General features: G+C 42.0%; 1 protein-coding gene across 3 annotated transcripts in view; it reads left to right on the top strand.

The window, feature by feature from the left end:
- The window catches only part of P4HA2 (prolyl 4-hydroxylase subunit alpha 2), a 190094-nt gene that overhangs the window by 124219 nt on the left and 46314 nt on the right, over positions 1 to 19561 (top strand). For all 3 annotated transcript variants that reach the window (XM_077473270.1, XM_077473271.1, XM_077473272.1), the window contains exon 9: positions 7412 to 7482. In XM_077473270.1, coding sequence (XP_077329396.1) covers positions 7412 to 7482 — 71 coding nt within the window. The remainder of the gene's footprint in view (positions 1 to 7411; positions 7483 to 19561) is intronic.

The raw sequence follows: 19561 nt of genomic DNA, 5'->3' as shown, positions 1-19561 counted from the left end.
TACATTAGGAGCGATATCATTTTGTATGGATCGAGCTCCTCTGTAAATGGTTCCAGCTTTATCTGGAATCGTCCCGCCCAAAACCTTGTCACTTTGTAGTACCTTCCAATGCCTATTAATAATTCTCTTTATGTCATTGTGTTGGGTGGAAAAAGTTGTAAAGAACGACCATTTATATTTATCACTGGTTGCTGTTTTGACCTTTTTTTGTATAAGAGAGGCCCTGTCAATGTGCAAAGCTGCTTGGATCTCAACATCAAGAGTATGTGGGTCATATCCTTTGTCCTGGAACCTCTTACGTATGGTGTAAGATTGAGAAATGTAGTCACTGACATTCGTGCAGTTGCGCCTGAGCCTGAGAAACTGACTGCGTGGGATGGAACTGAGCCATTGGCGATGATGGCAGCTATCAACGGGAATGTACCCATTCCGATCCGTTGGTATAAGGACAAAGGGAGAAATAATCCGGGTTATGGTATAGATAGACACCATGGAAATAACAATGGTGGCTATCAATATACCCCCCGTGAACATAGTAGAACTCGGAGGGACGACAATTATAGTCATAGTAGGGAGGACTATCCCCACAGTACTCCAATTCGTACTTACAATCGGTATCTACCCCTTAGGGATGATGACCATTTTTCTCAACGCGACCCTCCCCCGTATATGACTTATAATGACGAACCTCCGTTTAGACCCCCATATAACCGCAATCATCCATCAGGGCCCCCTTATTATCAGGATTTTCACAGGGACACCCCCATACGTGGAGGAAGCCAAAAACCAAACGAGGCACCAGAGGGGGGAGGCGCATCCAGCACAAAAAGAAAAAGGACACAGTAGGTGCGGGCATTTTTAATTTAAGCACAGCAACATTATCAGCAAGTGAAAAATCTATTCTAGATAAGGGTCTCAAATTTGTCCCACCTAGAAAACTTAATAAATTTAGCACATTCATTGATGTGCATAAGTTTATCCGTAAGTTACACATTCAGAGACATTTTTTGTCACTTCCAAGTGTAACTAATACAGTTTCTCATTCTACATCAGTTAGACATTCTGGTTTGAGCAACCCATCTTTGTTCAATCCAGGCATCTTACCTCCATCTATTAATGTTTTTAAAAATCTCGTTTTAAACGATTTAGATAAGTTACCCATAAAAAGGACACATCAAGACCCATCTATAGCACAGGGTCTTAAATCTCTATGTGAAAGGAAAAATCTCATCATTCGCCCTGCAGACAAAGGGGGGGGTATAGTGGTTCTAGACAAATCCCAATACATAGGGGAAATGAATAGATTATTGAGTGATGTTACCACTTATAGCCCCCTACCAGGTGACCCTACACTCAAATACAAAAAAACCCTCATACAGATCGTAGACGAAGGTTTTTCTCTGAATATTCTAAATAAGAAAGAAAGAGAATTCATGATCCCATTGGCTCCACGCATTCCGACAATATACCAACTCCCCAAGATACATAAGGATTCTGTAAATCCACCGGGTCGCCCTATTGTGAGTGGTATAAATTCTATCACTTCCCGAATAGGGAAATATATAGATTCCTATTTACAGCCCTTAGTAAGGAATATACCTTCCTACTTACAGGATACAGGGGATACAATTCGATTACTTGAGAATATTGAGTACCATGATGATCTTATTCTTGTTACAGCAGACGTCTCTGCACTATATACTTGTATCCCACAGGATTTAGGCCTGAGAGCTGCTGAACTATTTCTCTCTAGGGACTCCACACTTCCGGTGATACACAGGAATTTTCTTATGCAGCTATTAGAGTTCGCTATGTCTCATAATTATTTCTGGTTTCAGGGCACTTTTTACACCCAGAATAGAGGGGTTGCCATGGGGGCTAAATATGCACCCAGCTTGGCCAACCTGTTTATGGCCCAATGGGAGGAGGATGTCGTCTATGCCCTTAACAGGCCAGAATTGGTGCTGTGGGCTAGGTATATGGACGACATCCTCCTCCTATGGAGGGGCAGTCGGCCCTCTCTTGACTCCTTCATGGCAACCCTTAATGCCAATGACCGTGGCATTCAGCTGACTTTTGAGGCTAGTGCAACTAACATTCATTTTCTTGATTTGGAGGTTACAATAGTGCAGAAACGCCTGGTCCTGAAGACTTTCTTTAAACCAACGGATCGGAATGGGTACATTCCCGTTGATAGCTGCCATCATCGCCAATGGCTCAGTTCCATCCCACGCAGTCAGTTTCTCAGGCTCAGGCGCAACTGCACGAATGTCAGTGACTACATTTCTCAATCTTACACCATACGTAAGAGGTTCCAGGACAAAGGATATGACCCACATACTCTTGATGTTGAGATCCAAGCAGCTTTGCACATTGACAGGGCCTCTCTTATACAAAAAAAGGTCAAAACAGCAACCAGTGATAAATATAAATGGTCGTTCTTTACAACTTTTTCCACCCAACACAATGACATAAAGAGAATTATTAATAGGCATTGGAAGGTACTACAAAGTGACAAGGTTTTGGGCGGGACGATTCCAGATAAAGCTGGAACCATTTACAGAGGAGCTCGATCCATACAAAATGATATCGCTCCTAATGTAATAGACATCCCTAAATCAATACAATTCTTCCCCCAGAGTAAGGGCTATTTTCCCTGCAGAAAATGCAACGTTTGTTTACATAATAAGTTGGGTAGGGGGAAAAGTGACTCCTTTACTTCTTCATCCACTGCACGCAGATACCTCATGAAACACTTTACCACTTGTGTCACGAGGTACATTGTTTACTTGATTACCTGTCCTTGCAACCAACAATATGTTGGCCGTACTATTCGTAATTTCTCCATCCGAGTCAACGAACATCTTAGCAAAATCAAAAAAGGGTGTGATAAACACCCCGTTCCGAGACACTACCTTGAAAAACATAATAGAGACCCTACGGGCACTTGTTTTCAAATTATTGATAAATTTGTCCCAAACTGGAGAGGAGATTCATGCTTGAGGGGGGTCTCGCGCCTCGAGACTTTTTGGATTTATGAGTTGAGGTGCTACACCCCTTTCGGCATGAACACAGATTGGGACATCAATAGCTTTATTAATCAGGCCTAATTTATCTCATCACGGATCACTAGGATTCTATTTCTATCCATTTTTTCACTTTTCTTTTCTTGGTTTTACACACCAACGCACCTACTGTCCATCTACTGGACACTTCACTTTTCACTTTTCATTTTATCACTTAATTTGTGTTCTTTGTGACACATCGCCCTATGCAATGCATGTATTATGCGTTCTCCTCATATTTTTCCCTTCACATATTCCTCTCCCAGATTACTATTAGAATCTGGATATATGCATTTATTATGCATTTTTCCAGATCATGCGTAGTCTGGGACAGATTCCCTTTCACACTTTGGATATATACATTTATTATGTTTTTTCCAGATTAGGCGCGACGGGTTCCTTTCCACATCCCTCTCACATTCCGGATATGTGCATTGATTATGCACTTCTTTAGATCATGTGGAATCTGGGACGGATTGCCTCTTACATTCTTATTTTTAAGTTTAGCCTTACTTTGGGCATGAGTTGAAATTATGTCGTATCTACCATATCTCATTGCCCTTTTTTTGGTCTCAGATACCTCAAAATATATATATATTTTTCAGGTTAATATGTTTGCAATTTGCAAGCATTATATCTGATCCATATGATTATTCCATATCTCTTTCATTTCACACAACCTTTGGCTATTTTTGGTAAAGATGCCCAGGGTAAGATGCACATTCAGATGATGTAGCGACATTCCGTTTTTTTCTTTCTGTTTCTTTACTTGCATTTTTGTACCTGCAGCATCCTCAGATGCGATGACGCGTCTGTGGCTGCCATGGTTACGCCGGGCTCTATCATTGGACGTGACGTGACATTGACACGTCCTTTATATTCCCCGCAATTGCCTTGTGATATCCATCTTCGGTCCTTCACTGCGCATGACATGACGTAATTACGTCATTAGTCACTGCGCATGCGCAGAACGACAGACTTTCGGATTGGTCCTTTTGCTATCGTCCACGCCTATCGGCGTGTGACGTTTTCCATGTGCAAATTGGCGCCAGATCTAAATGCCTCCCCCTTTCCCACATTGCTGTGAACACATACACAGCGTGACGTTTACACGCCCTCTTCCTGTTTTTGTTTTTTTACATGAGCATCTAGTCGTTGACGCTTTTGTATGCACGCCCTGTCTCGTCTCGGTGTATCTATGAGCGCTCACGATGTTTGATGTGGCCCGCAGAGTGGAACGCATAATGATGAGTGGGCTGGTGCTATGCTTTGTAGGACACCTCCTCCTTATGGTTTTACCTGATGACATTTAGATATATACGGCTCTACTCTTAGACTTGAGTCTTTTCTAACCACTCCCACATTCAGTCACATGACACACACATTGAGGGATTGGTTCAGTCATTTCTGTGACACTTCAGTTCATTTGATCTGAACTGTATGAAACTGATCATTATGTATGCAGTAACATCATGAGCACTCATGCACATTTCCAGGTTATGGATTGTTGGTACAACAAGTAAGAGACATTCAAATCACATTATGATAGATCTTTATTAAACACTATCATTGAGAATGTTACAGCTCTATTTTTGTTATAATACAGACAAACTAGTCCGCCCTTGGGATAGTATAGTGTAGTCGCTGTACAATTGATAGTGCAGGTCTGATAGTATGTGTTAGAATTGGATGTTTTTTCTATATGTGCTTTGTGTGTACATTGGGATTGCAACTCACAAGTCTGATGAGGCTGTGAATAATCTAAATGCAAACTGGTAGCTTTTGGTAAAGGTCTAATATATTTAATGTATAACTAACAACGCAGGTCTGATTTTTATGTATTAGTACTTGATGTGTTCTCTGCATATGTTTCACAATCGAATTGAATTATGCTGTATCTATACATCCGATTAGGCTGTGAACAATGCAGTTTATTTAGTGCCACTCTCGAGTGAGTATGGTGACTTACTTTTTATGTATTTTTAATTTTAAATTTTATTGCCATTAATACTTATTTAACAGTCTGCATGAATGACATTTTTGGATGTTATTTGTATTTGCTTATAGTGTCTGAATTGGTAGTCTTTGGTTTGATCAAATTGTACACTGTAGCTTTAAGAGACTGTTTGAGATTGGATGCCCCGCCTCTTGTTAGGCGTGACCTCTTCCTCATTTTCTATATATTTGTTAGCAATGTGGTGGGTTCCAACATGCCCCAGTTGAAGACACATATGTCGAAACGCGTCGGGCGAGCTGTTGGCACCCCACATTGCTTTTAGTTTATTTTGCTTTTTATGTGATCACTAAGTCAATTTATTATCTTTTTGACTTTAATAAATCAACTTTTTATATTGTTTGACCCGCACCATGTGGAGCCTTTTTTTCTTTTTTCTCCTTTTCATTGCTTTGGTGTAAAATTTTACAAACACCCCCCTCCCCATTCGGGGGAGGCAGGAGTATTGGTACAAAGAGCTGCGTCTGGGCCGGACCACCTGAACCTTGAGGTTTTCATTTGAAAGGATCCACCTTCGAGCCTACAGCCGTCAGGAGTTTCTCCACCAGCCCAACTGACCTCTCTCCTTACAGTCTTTGGTCCCAGAGTGTGACCCCAAGCCTTCTAGACTCAACCGTCATATGACTGTGTGAGTCCAACCGTTCCGGTAAGAAGTATTTATTCACTTTTTATTTTTATTTTGATGCTTACAATCAAGTTTACCCGCATGAACTCATTCGTCCAGTACATCATTGTCCTTCCAGGTGACGGATTGGTCACTTCTACGCCATCAACACAGTTGAATGATTGTTTTATGTTGGACTTTGATTTCTAGGCATTTTGTTCTGTGTGATCTCTGTTTTGCTATTATTATCTTCACAGAATTTGTGTTGATTACACTTAGTATTGAAGCGCTACACTATTTTTTATTCTATCTGCTGAACTTTGTTTGTTTTTGGTGTTGGCTGCTGTTGTGGCCGTTGTGGCCATTTTTTTATAAATTATAGCGCAGTGTTTTCCCTTTTTATATTTATGTATTTATAACCTGCACATTGGATTTAGTCACTTGCCATAGGTCAGCAAGGAACAGATTTCAATTAATATACAAGGACCGCCGAATCTGTAAATTACATACGGTATATGAAGCGTTGAGAGAGGGTTTGGCTGGGATTGCATGCCACAGGGTACCTCTTATTCATATGTTGCTCTCTGCAGCACAAAATTATGGCTTTGCGTATTTATTTACCATGGTAACCAGTATGCTTGATAAAAACCATGTGTGTGATTACTGTTCAGTGCCAAACTATGGGAAGAAAATAGCACTAACCTCTGTTTCCTGAGCTCTAAAAAAAGTTCTGTTAGGCTTGATTCTGTTGCTGTGCTGTTGGCATTTTAAATCATTGTTATTTATATTGCAGCATTTTAAAATACAAGGGTCATTAGAGAAAAATTAGTGCTTTTTGCTGACCCCCGCTTTGAAAAATGCTAGTTCCCCTTCTATTTTGCTGTTTTTGGCTTTAAAGTTTTCTGACTCTCAAACCTGAATAAAGTATAAGGAAATAAGTTCTGACCTTTATTTGGCTTTCATTTGCTGCATGTTAGTTTCTCACCTGAGACTCCGAATTATTAATTCAAATACAGCCAAGCAACTAGCATTCACAGGAGACAAGCAATTGCAGCCATTATAGTAGGACCATAGGCCCAAACCTTTTTAGTAAATAATAATCAGACACTCTATAAATCTTTTGGATTTGACATGGCCGTGGCCCTTATATTGGTATGTAATTAAAACAACTTCAATATACCAATTTTTTATAAGGTAACCCATATAAATTACACCAAATACACTTTAAAACAACCTTTTGACTCAGCCATAACAGCTCGAGCCATTCCAACACATGTCCATATATATAACTAACTGTCCCCTTTCTGAGAGAACGGGACTAACCACATAAATTGGGCTTGCGATAATGGGTGGGAGGGTGGGATGCATTTCCTCTTGCTGATTCGCTGTCAACTGTTAATTGCGCAATTGAAAATGCTTTTATATAGGGACCTGCTCATGCCACCAATAACATGTGACCAAAGTTTCACCAATAAAAGCCAATAATTATATTTAAAGCTGTCAACTGTCTGAAATGACTTGTTTTACTTATCGTATATTGTCTGCCATGGTCCCATAGGTGGGCACTGCAAATTTCTTTTACTCCTCTCCCTTCTATCATTAGTATATAATATACAGTATGTACAGAAACCACCTTGTTTTTCTGGTCTAAGATTTCACTGAATCAAAGCTTGCACAATTTTTTTTTTATTCATTAACCCTTTATTCCGTATGGTTTCTTCTCTACAGTTAGCAAGAGCAACTGTGCGGGACCCGAAAACTGGAGTTCTCACCACAGCCAGTTATAGAGTTTCGAAAAGGTAGAATAACGCGTACATAATTTTATAAATACATTTTGTTTTATTTTTCCTGAGGGTATAGATGATGTTCTTCATTTTATAAAGGCCAGAACACAAATGGAGGAGCAAATGTTTATAATCTGCCTGATAGAAATTAAATTGTAACCAAGCCACCCCCTGTATTTTAACGTGCAGAATATCACACCTTGACTGTGGTAGCCGTAGCATCATCTGTGAAGCTTTTATTCGGGTGATTGATGTTGGCTGTGATAACGGCTTTAGAAAGACAGTTAAACTAGATTTAAATTTTCTTATCTGCATTGCAACACACGGGTTGATTTACTAAAACTGGGGTGCAGTGTCTGGTGCAGCTCTGCATAGAAACAAATCAGCGTCCAGGTTTTAGACCCCTTTCACACTGTGCCACCCATAGCTATTAGCGGCGTTTTACCGTCGGATTTGCGGCACGCTTTTAACCCCCGCTAGTGGCCGAGAAAGGGTTAAAACTGCCCGCAATGCGCCGCAATAGCAGCGTTTTGCCAAAGGTATAGCCGCGCTGCCGCAATGATTTCAATGGGGAGCAGCGGTGGAGGAGCGGTATACACACTGCTCCTTCAGCGCTCCAAAGAAGCTGCTGGCAAGACTTTTCCTGACATCCTGCCAGCGCAAACCCTCGTGCTTTCACACTGGAGACAATGGAGCAGCTGTTTGAGTGCCGGTTCACACTAGTGTGATGCGAGGACCCTGCGAATCAACTGCAGGTTCCCGCATCGCACTCGACACGCACGGCAGTTCACACTGCCATATGCGAACTGCTGGGGAGTGTCATTATATGTTAATGACACTCCCATTTCAGCTCGCATATCGCACTGTGAACTGACAGTTTGGACATGAATCGGATCGCATATGTGTGAACACATATGCCATCCGATTCTGGTCCGAAAAGAAAAAAGGGTCCTGTGCATGTTTGGACCGAATGCAGTGCGATATCAGCCATACTATCTGTATGGCTGACATTGCACCCACACAGACATCACATGTAATGTGAACAGCAGTGTGCTGCGAATTACATGCGATGTCTGGCATCGCGCTAGTGTGAACCAGCATTTAGGGCGGATTGCAGGCGCTATTTTTAACGCTATAGCGCCTGCAAACACACTCTGTGTGAAAGGGGTCTTATTGTCAAAGCTTAATTGAACAAGCGGAAGTTAGCTGATTGGCTACCATGCACAGCTGCACCAGATTTTGCACTCTCCAGTTCTAGTAACTCAACCCCACAGTCAGATGAATTCAAAATGGCCCTAATGATGCTTTCTGACAGTAGTTCTAGCTCTTAGACTCGGTTCACAGCGCACCATTCTGTACAATGGAACCATTCTAATAGGAGCGACACAAGTCGCTCTGACTTCGAATAAGGTTCCTGTGCTACTTTTGGGGCGACTTCAGGCGACATGCATTGACTTCTATACAGAAGTTATTTTGCAAGCCGCCACTGAAGTCAGATGCAGGTCGCCTGAGGCAGTCGCACTGCAAGTCTTGCTGCCACATTGTGAACCGACTCTTAATTCAGGCAAGCATTTGTGACAGTAACATCACTGACACATGTGGCAAATTCAGGTATTTCTTACTACTGCCAATTTCACAAACTGTCAAAAAAATTCTGAAAGAATTCTTAATGGTTCTCTATTTAGGAAGCTCACAGTAATTAAGACCAGCTCTGTTTACGCCAGTATTCAAAGCAGGCTGTGCCAGTGCTAGGAAGCTGTGATGTATGTGACAGCTTCCTGTGCAGGGCTGTGTCTCCAGCCTCATTTAGCTGTCTGCAGGGAGATTCCTTGCCCGAAAGCTAAATGAAAACAAAAAGGCCAGGGATACAACTGATGTCATGTCATTACCCATGAATGGGAAATGCTCATATTTGAGAAATAATTGGTTACTGAGTGTTTGCCGAGCCTGATGGGTAACTGATTGACTAGTTCCTTATCAGGTCCACTTTACTTTTCATTGATGGCACACAGCAGTGGGTGGATTCAAAAGCCACGATTGGACTGAACAGCGGTTATATATCCGCTCATTCCCATATACTGTCCATCAAAAGTGAAGTGCAACTGATGGGCAACTGTGAGAATAGTTCCCCATCAGGCTCCACACACCCCCAGTAAATAACTCCTAAGACACCTTTTATGAATTCCCACAAGTGTCTGAATAATATGTCAGATAACCCCTGTTATGTTGAAGCAAAGGGAATCATTTGGTACCAAAATAACTTAGACGATGGAAAGGAGATGATACTGTCTTGTAATGACAGTGCATGCTGACCTGGTGCACTGTGGTGTCAAACTTTTCACCATGCTTATTTTAATATTCATAACCTGGCATTATGAGCAATTAAGTATGCCATTCCCTGGTGTAAAAAAAAACAAAGGACCAACACTAAATATGTTAATCCTAAACATGTATTAATCGTAATGGGGGGGGGGGGGGGGGGCGACTAAAAACCCTCCAATGATCAGTATGTCATAGCCATCAACTTCACATAAGAGCTAAACTTCTGAAAAAAGTTCAGAATAGAATGCGTTGCGGGCAACCTGCAATCCGTGTGTGTTTCTTGCACCACATTTAAATTGCACTGCCCTTTGCGATCTACAGCAGGTGCCAAGTACAATCTTAGCAGCACTCCAAACACATGTCACAAAGGCACTGTGTTTGCCTGCAGCGGAGCACATGGAACAGACCGATCATGCAATCTGGTTTCAGTCCGATTCCAAAATTAAAGCATGCGTGACTGTTGTGATGCAGTGCGATTTTGAATGAGCTGAAATCATACTGCTTAATCATTGAACATGAATACGGTGTGGTTCCTGTGCAATTCATATGTGGTTCATAGTGTGAACCAAGGCTTGAAGGAGAAGTACAGCCAAAGCTCATTTTCAGCAGACAGCGGGCTGAAGCCAGCTGACATCACAGAGCCAGTCCGGGCTTGGGCAAGATTGCGACAATGAAGTCAGGATCCGCACACATGCCTGGACCGGCACCCGGTTCAGCGAGCCGTTGAGAGCCTAAGTTGCCTGCTCCCACCCCCTCCACAGTCCAGCGCTCCAGTGAGCAATGCAAAGAACTGCTGACTGACAGTCACCAGCTTTCTGCTCAAGGAGCCCTGAGAACTGAGCAATCAGGGGTGTGTGATCATTTTGGTTCTTGAACGCCTGCCAAACACATAAAAACATAGCTGGGGCCGTGGCTTGGTTCCGTTCTAAGATGGACACGTACTCTCAGAGCTCCTGTTCCCCCGAGGTCCAGATACCTGACTACAATAGCCCCACGCGGATCCAAAATGGGAAGTACGCATCGAAGTACCTCAGCAACATGTTCCCGCTCCACCAGAAACCAAGACACAGATCAGCCGTCAAATACCAGAGATATTCCGGACAAGGTCTCAGTGAGCCATGATGGGGACTCAGGCTTCCTCAAACGAGGCATGCTCATCCAGCCGAGACACGCTGAGGGACCGGAGCCGCAGTCCTGCCTCACCAGACCTGCATCCAACCTCTACATTTTGCCTGGCAGACCTCCGCTCGGTAGCTACAGATATTAAAAACATGCTGTCAGCGGCTATCTCAGACCTCTGCTCTGACATACAGGCCATCGTTCCGTGAGTTGAAGAAGTAGAGGAAGCACAAGCCCGCCATGATGCCTCACTGTGCTATGTCCAACAAGTAACAGAATCCCATGCCATTCACCTGAGGGAAATAAACCGCCACATGGAAAACCTTGACAACCGTGGCAGATGCCGCAACCTACGAGTAAGAGGTCTCCCCAAAACTGTTGAAGCCGCTCAGGTCACACAAGCGGTCAGTGCCATTTTCAATGACCTCCTAGAAAGGCCCCTGATGCTCCATATAGCCTTGGAACACATACACAGATCCGCCTAGAGATATTGTATGCTGCCTGAATGATTTCTTGGTAAAAGAAGAAATACTGTGCAAAGCAAAAAGTAGGGGACACCTCACATTTCAGGGCACTGAAATTAAGATCTTTCATAACCTAATATCACTCTACAGAGAAGGAGGGAAGTGAGACAACTATTAGATGTTCTAAGATCCAGAGCAATTGCCTATCGCTGGAAGCTCCTTTTCTGCCTTTCAGCAAACCACAATAATCACACAGCGAATCTCAGGGTACCAGAGGAACTAGGACACTTCTGCACAACCCTCACTATACCCCTGATAGATCTGCCGGATTGGTACAGTGACTTCCGCCTACCACCACTGAAAAGGGCAGCATCCATGGATGGCATCACCTAAGCAGGAAATGAACACTTCAGCATCAGACGCCACACCCATCCTCCACTATTGCCACCAAAAGCTCCAGGGATACTGAAAAATGGGAGCCTGACTGCTTCCCCAGATCACCACAGAGCTAGACATTCCAAACGAGGTAAAGATCCCTCTACCCAGAACAAACAAAACTCAGTCGGTGGAGATCCCACCATTTCCTCCCTCCCCCCCTTATCTGCAGACGTACTCTGACATAGTTCCTGGAAGCCCTCATCCCACCCTCACTATCCCACTACTCAAGCAGACCCCTGGATGCCAACTATCAGACAACACATCTGAGTATACAGCCTGGATATGCTACCCATATAAACAGTTCTTAGCACTACTTGTGACAGGACAACCCGCCCACTTGCAGACTTGCTCTCTGCTAATTGGGAACTAACTGTACAGCAGACTGAATAGGGACAGCAACACTTTATGTCAGTCTGCCACCAGAGGATCTAATGAAACCCATGCTAACCCTACTACCACACTACTTGGATTTAAACACTCCTATAAAACTCCACTATGACTGACATACAAAACAATAAAAACAGTGTAGCGCTTCACTAATAGATGTGGTCAGCATAAATTATATGGATAAAAGCAAAAATAATATAAATAAAAATGCCTAAAGAAAAGTCCAATATTAGCCACACATTCCACTATGTAGCCGGCCCAAGGGTGGCCAAACCGTCACAGAGGGGGGAGAGATTGGACTGGGCGGATGTATTCATGCGAGTCTGCTTGACTGTAACATCAGAGAAGAATGGATAAAATACTTCTTACCGACTTAGTTGGACTCATACAGTCATATGACAGTTGAGTCTAGAAGGCTTTAGGTCACAGTTTGGGACCGAGGAGTACGAAGAGGAAGGTCTGTTGAGCTGATGGATGAGCTCAAAACGATTGTAAGCCCTGTGATGGATCCTTTCAAATGGAACGTCAAGGGTGTATGTAGTCAAGCTCAGACGTAGCCCGTTGTACTGATGCTCCAATCTCACCCAGATAGAGAGGGAGACGTTGTGGAGGTTTAAGCCAAGAAAACAGAAAAAAGGAAAAAAGAAAAAAGGCTCCACATGGTGCAGGTCAGATGATATAAAAAAGGTTGATTTATTGAAGTCAAAAAATAATTAATGACTTAGTGATCACATAGACAGTCTAAAATAGAGATTAAAAGCAATGTAGGGTGCCAACAGCTCGCCCAACGCGTTTCGACATATGTGTCTTCTACAGGGGCATGTTGGGGCCCACCACATTGCTAACAAATATATAAGGAGTCAGAGAGGGGTTCCGCCTACCAAAGGGCGGGGAATCCTATCTCGGACAACCTCTTAAAGATACAATGAACATTTAATCAAATCAAAGAAAACATGTTTGAACACAATAAATGAATATAAATAAGATATAAAAATGTCATTGATACAAGCTATCAAATTATTTTAGTGACACAAATATAAAAATAAAAATAAGTCACCACATTCACAGATGGATATCCATAAGTTAATCATAATATTGGAGGTCTAATCTAACATAAAAATGCAAGAAAATCTAATACATAAAAAGCATCCCCAGAAATCGCATCCAGCACCGATGCAAATTGTTAAGTTAATATAGTGACAAAAATATATAAATAAGCCACCATGTTCGCAAATAAATATCTCTAAATTAATCATATTAGACATGGCCTCATCTAACATAAAATTGCAAGGAAATCCAGTGCACATAAAGGGCATATAGAAATCGCATCAAATGCCACTATTAAAAGATCGGACATATACCACCTGTTTCACATGGATTAAACTGCAACATCACATAAAGTGACCTGTTTGCATTTGTGTAGTGTAATAGAAAGAACTGTGAGGATCTGTATACTGTCCTCGTTGTGCTGTTTGAATGTCTCAGACTTATTTTACTAACCATAAGTGGCCAGGAAAGTGTATATCAGTAACCATAATAGTAGTCCTTATGTGATGATCTATTGTTTGCAGTTCAAATCACAAGGTCAGAAGGTGTGTAATAAAAGAGAAGGTACAGCCAATCACTACATACATATGTCACATGGCTATGAAGGGAGTGGATGTGGGAGTGGAAAAAGGACCATCTTGTCCAATAGCAAGGACAAATGTACTTCTGGGTTACCACATAGAAATACAAGGGAAGGAGGGAGACAGCGCACCGTGGCACACTCCCTCTCCTGTACGTGCTCCGTACTGCCAATCGCAGAGAGCCACGTCAGGACGCATTGCCTCGGATCAGGGGCGTGCATGTGTGGACGTCACATACTGAGTCACTAAGTTGCAACCCAGGGGGCGTGTGCGCTTGGACGCTTGCGTGCGAACGTCACACGTTGCGTCATTGCGTCACAACCCGGGGGGCGTGTGCGTGTGAACGTCACGCATCCAGTAGCTTGCCAGGGAATAGGGAGGGGAGGGGCCACAGAAATAGGCGCCGTTTCGCTCGTGGTGAGCGTCACACGCCGTAGGCGTGGCAGTACATAGGGCAGCCAATCGAAGAAAATGGGCCCGTTCTACGCGTGCGCCGTAACCAGTGACGCTATCACGTCACGGCGTGCGCCGTACTCAATGACGCTATCACGTCACGTGGAATCCGGGATCTTTAAGGGAGCAGGACAACGGGGAGGATACAAGAGGCGTGGCGGCATAGCGTCAAGTCCAGTAAAAACACCCGACGTAACCATAGCAACCAAGGCATCATAATGATAGTAGATCGAAGGATATCAGGAAAGGAAGAACAAATAACAAAACATAACACCCCGCAGCTAGTAACAATAGGGAGGTATCTGAGAAAAATGTATGAAAAAATGGTGACATGGACAGATAATGTGAGTGCGCTCATATTACCTAAAAAAGTGATGAGGTGCCAGTGACAAGGGAGTGAGCTTAAAGTGTAGCACATATGGTATATTTTCTAATGGTGTCAAAAGTAAATCAAATAATATGAATTACATACATAATGACCAAAAAATATATATTATTTATATTAAAGTGCCAGTGACATAAAAGTGAACTTGGAAACTGGCACATATAGCGTGTTTATTAATAGTGCCAAAGATAAATATAAATTCTAAATTAGTCAAAGAACCCGTCCACAATCGCACGTGATCTAGAGAAAATGCATAATAATCGCATATATCTAGATTTGGACACGGGCCCGGGGGTAAAGTGCATATATATATGAAATTGAGTGAGCGTTGTGCCTTAAAGGGCACAAACTAAAAAACAAATGAATAAATATGATTGGGGTGTCCTGAAGAATAAATATTATATGTGTAAATATGAAAAAACCCTGAAAATAATGCAGGATTAAAGTGAATGATAAGGTAGACATACAGAACGAAAAGGAAAAAATAATGTGTGGTGATAATAGTCCGTGACAAAGTAAATTAAGCCTGATTGATAAAACTATTGATGTCCCAATCTGTATTCATGCCGAAGGGGGAATAGCACCTCAATTCATAAATCCAAAATGTCTCGAAGACACATATGTCGAAACGCGTTGGGCGAGCTGTTGGCACCCTACATTGCTTTTAATCTCTATTTTAGACTGTCTATGTGATCACTAAGTCATTAATTATTTTTTGACTTCAATAAATCAACCTTTTTTATATCATCTGACCTGCACCATGTGGAGCCTTTTTTCTTTTTTCCTTTTTTCTGTTTTCTTGGCTTAAACCTCCACAACGTCTCCCTCTCTATCTGGGTGAGATTGGAGCATCAGTACAACGGGCTACGTCTGAGCTTGACTACATACACCCTTGACGTTCCATTTGAAAGGATCCATCACAGGGCTTACAATCGTTTTGAGCTCATCCATCAGCTCAACAGACCTTCCTCTTCGTACTCCTCGGTCCCAAACTGTGACCTAAAGCCTTCTAGACTCAACTGTCATATGACTGTATGAGTCCAACTAAGTCGGTAAGAAGTATTTTATCCATTCTTCTCTGATGTTACAGTCAAGCAGACTCGCATGAATACATCCGCCCAGTCCAATCTCTCCCCCCTCTGTGACGGTTTGGCCACCCTTGGGCCGGCTACATAGTGGAATGTGTGGCTAATATTGGACTTTTCTTTAGGCATTTTTATTTATATTATTTTTGCTTTTATCCATATAATTTATGCTGACCACATCTATTAGTGAAGCGCTACACTGTTTTTATTGTTTTGTTTGTTGAACTTTGTTTGTTTTTTGGTGTTGGCTGCTGTTTTTGGCTGTTGAGGCCTCTTTCCATATATACTAAATTGTAGCGCAGTGTTTTCCCCTTAAACTGTATGACTGACATAGCAGAAGGAAAAAGACCGTCCTCGCTCTTACTTTTCCTTGGTCATGCCTCCAGAACTGGAACTGTTATGCTGCATACACACGACCGGACTTTCCGGCAGACTAGGTCTGATGGTCTTCCCGACAGACTTTCGGTGGAGTTCCAAATGTCCTTCCGAACTAACGTACTTGGCCACGCATGAATGGACTAAGTCCATTCGAAAGTCCTTTCGTTTTGAATGTGATGACGTAAACGGGACTAAACAAGGAAGTTCAATAGCCAGTAGCCAATAGTTGCCCTTGCGTCATGTTTGGTCCGTCGGACCAGCACACAAACGGTTTTCCCGATTTTAGTCCGTCCGAATTGAGTCCGTCGAATAGATTTGAAACATGTTCTATTTCTAGGTCCGTCTGATTTTTTTTTTTTTTTTCAAAAAACAATCGGACTAGCCCACACACGATCGGATTGTCCAACGGACTAATCCCTTCGGCCCTAGTCTGCCGGAAAGTCCGGTCGTGTGTACGCGGCATCAGAACTATGTCAGAAGCCAACCAAACTAATGTTGTACTCCATTTTTTTCATTTTTTTTTCTCTTGTCTCTCCGCAAAATTTAACTCTCGCTAATAAGCTAAAGACAGGTGAACTCTCAAATAAGGTAACTGATAATGTCAGTTCCACATCCCTAGTTCAGAAAATAATTTATACTGATTCAAATCGCTAATCCTCCATTATATACTGCCTTTGTTACCTCCACTACCTGATTAACATCAGAATACAATGGGAAATACCTTAAGGCTAGGTTTCCACTAGTGCGACTTTTCATGCGATTTGGGTCTGAAAAGTTGCATCACAAGTCATACCCCATGATTTCCAATGAGTACCGTTCATATCTGTGTGACTTGAAGAGGCAGCGACTTCAAAGTAGTCCCTGCACTACTTTGGTCCTACTTTGATGCGACTTGAAGTCCATAGACCTCAAGAATACACAGGCATTGCTTCAAATGGCGGCAAAAAATCGTGGCAAAATTGCGCTATAGTGGAAACCTAGCCTAAAGGTAGTATTATGATTATAAATGCTTATAATGTATGTATCCTACAGGGACACAGCCGATGGTGGCATATATAATATGATCCCATACCACTAGAACTTTCTGTAGATGACACACAGGATCAAATACACGTCACACACTCTGTGTGTAATGACTAAAATGGACAAAACACAAATGGTACTATAATTAGGGTACTTTTACTGAACCCCTTTACAAGCAACACTCAAAGCTTAATTGCTGCCACTATCGGCTGACCCTAACTGTCATCCGCACTCTGAACTTGAGGGGGCTCCCACAACTGTTATTCTGATCACCATACACCAGTGTGCCACTACTGAGTATGGACTGACTTAAAGATGCTAATCCTTAACCTGCTATACACACATGAAGTTAAATAATACTTTCCCTTCCAAGCTACTAGGCCCTCAGGGACCCTTGCTATGCCCACTGCAGAAACATAAGCCCCAAATCTGTTACCTGGTCCTAAAGCCTGGATTCCCCCTTCCCCTCCCCTCCCTTCCAGGAATACAACCATTAACTAATTACAGCGGGACTAGCACTGTTATTTCATTGTTGTTGCATTTATGTAGAGTTATATATATAAATAAGTGCAGCGCTTAAAGGCACCTATATAAATAAGTGTAAGTATACATGGAAGTGAAAAAGATCATGTAATAATAACAAAGAAACCACTAAAGTCCAAAGGGGTATAGGCAATCTCAAAGTCAATCTCCATGGACTTCAAAGTGGTATGTTTGGGACTTCTGAAGTTGTCAGATGGCATTCATAGAAAAATGACTCTCGATCTTCTCAGACCTCAGAACGTCTTGAGAACAGATTGTAAGACAATTAAAGAAGGTGGATACTCTTACCAGATGAGTTGGACACATCCACCATATAGTAGTGTGTCATAAGAGCTTGTAGGGGGCTCCAATGGCACACCCAGATGCAACCAGCCGGATGGTGATTTCCCTCGGAATTCCTTGTAGTCTCCAATTGGAAGAGGTAGATGAACTTTCCGAGCTGTGGATAGCTGTAAAACTTGGCACCAGATATCTCATAGGGATTCACCATAGGGGGGACAAAGCATAAAAGACGCCTCGCATGGTGAAATACAACCAATGACGGTTTATTGAAAATAATCAAATATAAAAAATAGAACTAGTAGTCCATAAAAATCACGTGATAAATAAAAACAAAATTAACAATGCGGGGAGCACATTGCTAATTTTGTTTTTATTTATCACGTGATTTTTAGACCACTAGAAAAAGACTTCACCTTTTTTTTTCGGCCCCATATATAAAATACTCCAGACTGGACTATTTATTTCTCACTCAAAGGGACCTCCCTCTCCTGTCCAAGACGACGGTAGAACCCATGACCATCTTGGACCACCACCCGGTTAAAATTACTCTGATGCTCCCTGACAAAACCACATATACTAATATCTGAGGACTAGACCCCATGTTACTGACAGATAAGTCCAGAGTATCGACACTCACGAAATGCCTGACCGACTACTTCAGAGAAAACGATATGCCAGAGACTTCCAGTATAACTCTGTGGGAAGCACACAAATGTGTGATAAGAGGCAGGCTTATCTCAATGGCAGCGACTATTAAAAGAGACAACAAACTCTCACAGACCTGTTTCATAAACTCAAGACATTAGAAGCCCTCCACAAACTGACTCTAGCACAAAAATCTTACCTAGATCTCATTGAAACACACAAACTACTACAGGAAGAACTGGGTTGCAATGTAAGGAAAAAATGTATGCTGTCTCAAGAACTATTCTACGAATTTGGAAACAAAAGCGGGCACTTGCTGGACCAAGCATTGCAGTCGAGGAAAGCCAAAATGACAGTTCACAAGTTACACTCCCCAGAAAGACACACATACACAAGTAACACTGATATAGCCCATGAATTCCAGAGATTCTACACAACACTTTATGACATAGGCAAACCAAATATACCCACACCCTCCACTGAGGAACGCCAAAATAAAATTAACCACTTGACCACTGGGCACTTAAACACCCTTAATAACCAGACCAATTTTCAGCTTTCGGTGCTCTCACATTTTGAATGACAATTACTCAGTCATGCAACACTGGACCTATATGAAATTTTTGTCCTTTTTTTCACACAAATGGAGCTTTCTTTTGGTGGTATTTAATCACCGCTGGGTTTTTTATTTTTTGTGCTATAAAAGAAATAATAAAGAAAATTCTGTAAAAAAAAATGAATTTTTCTTTGTTTCTGTTATAAAATTTAGCAGATTAGTAATTTTTTCTTCATAAATTTTGGCCAAAATGTATACTACTACATATCTTTGGTAAAAATAAATACAAATTGGTGGATATTATTTGGTCTTTGTGAAAGTTATAGAGTCCACAAGCTATGGTGCCAATATCTGAAAATTGATCACACCTGTAGTACTGAAGGCCT

Source organism: Lithobates pipiens, unplaced genomic scaffold (assembly GCF_037356315.1).
Source record: "Lithobates pipiens isolate NorthernLeopardFrog02 unplaced genomic scaffold, aLitPip1_a1.2 Scaffold_8, whole genome shotgun sequence".
In the NCBI taxonomy this organism is placed as follows: Eukaryota; Metazoa; Chordata; class Amphibia; order Anura; family Ranidae; genus Lithobates; species Lithobates pipiens.
This window is presented reverse-complemented; position numbering and strand designations above follow the sequence as displayed.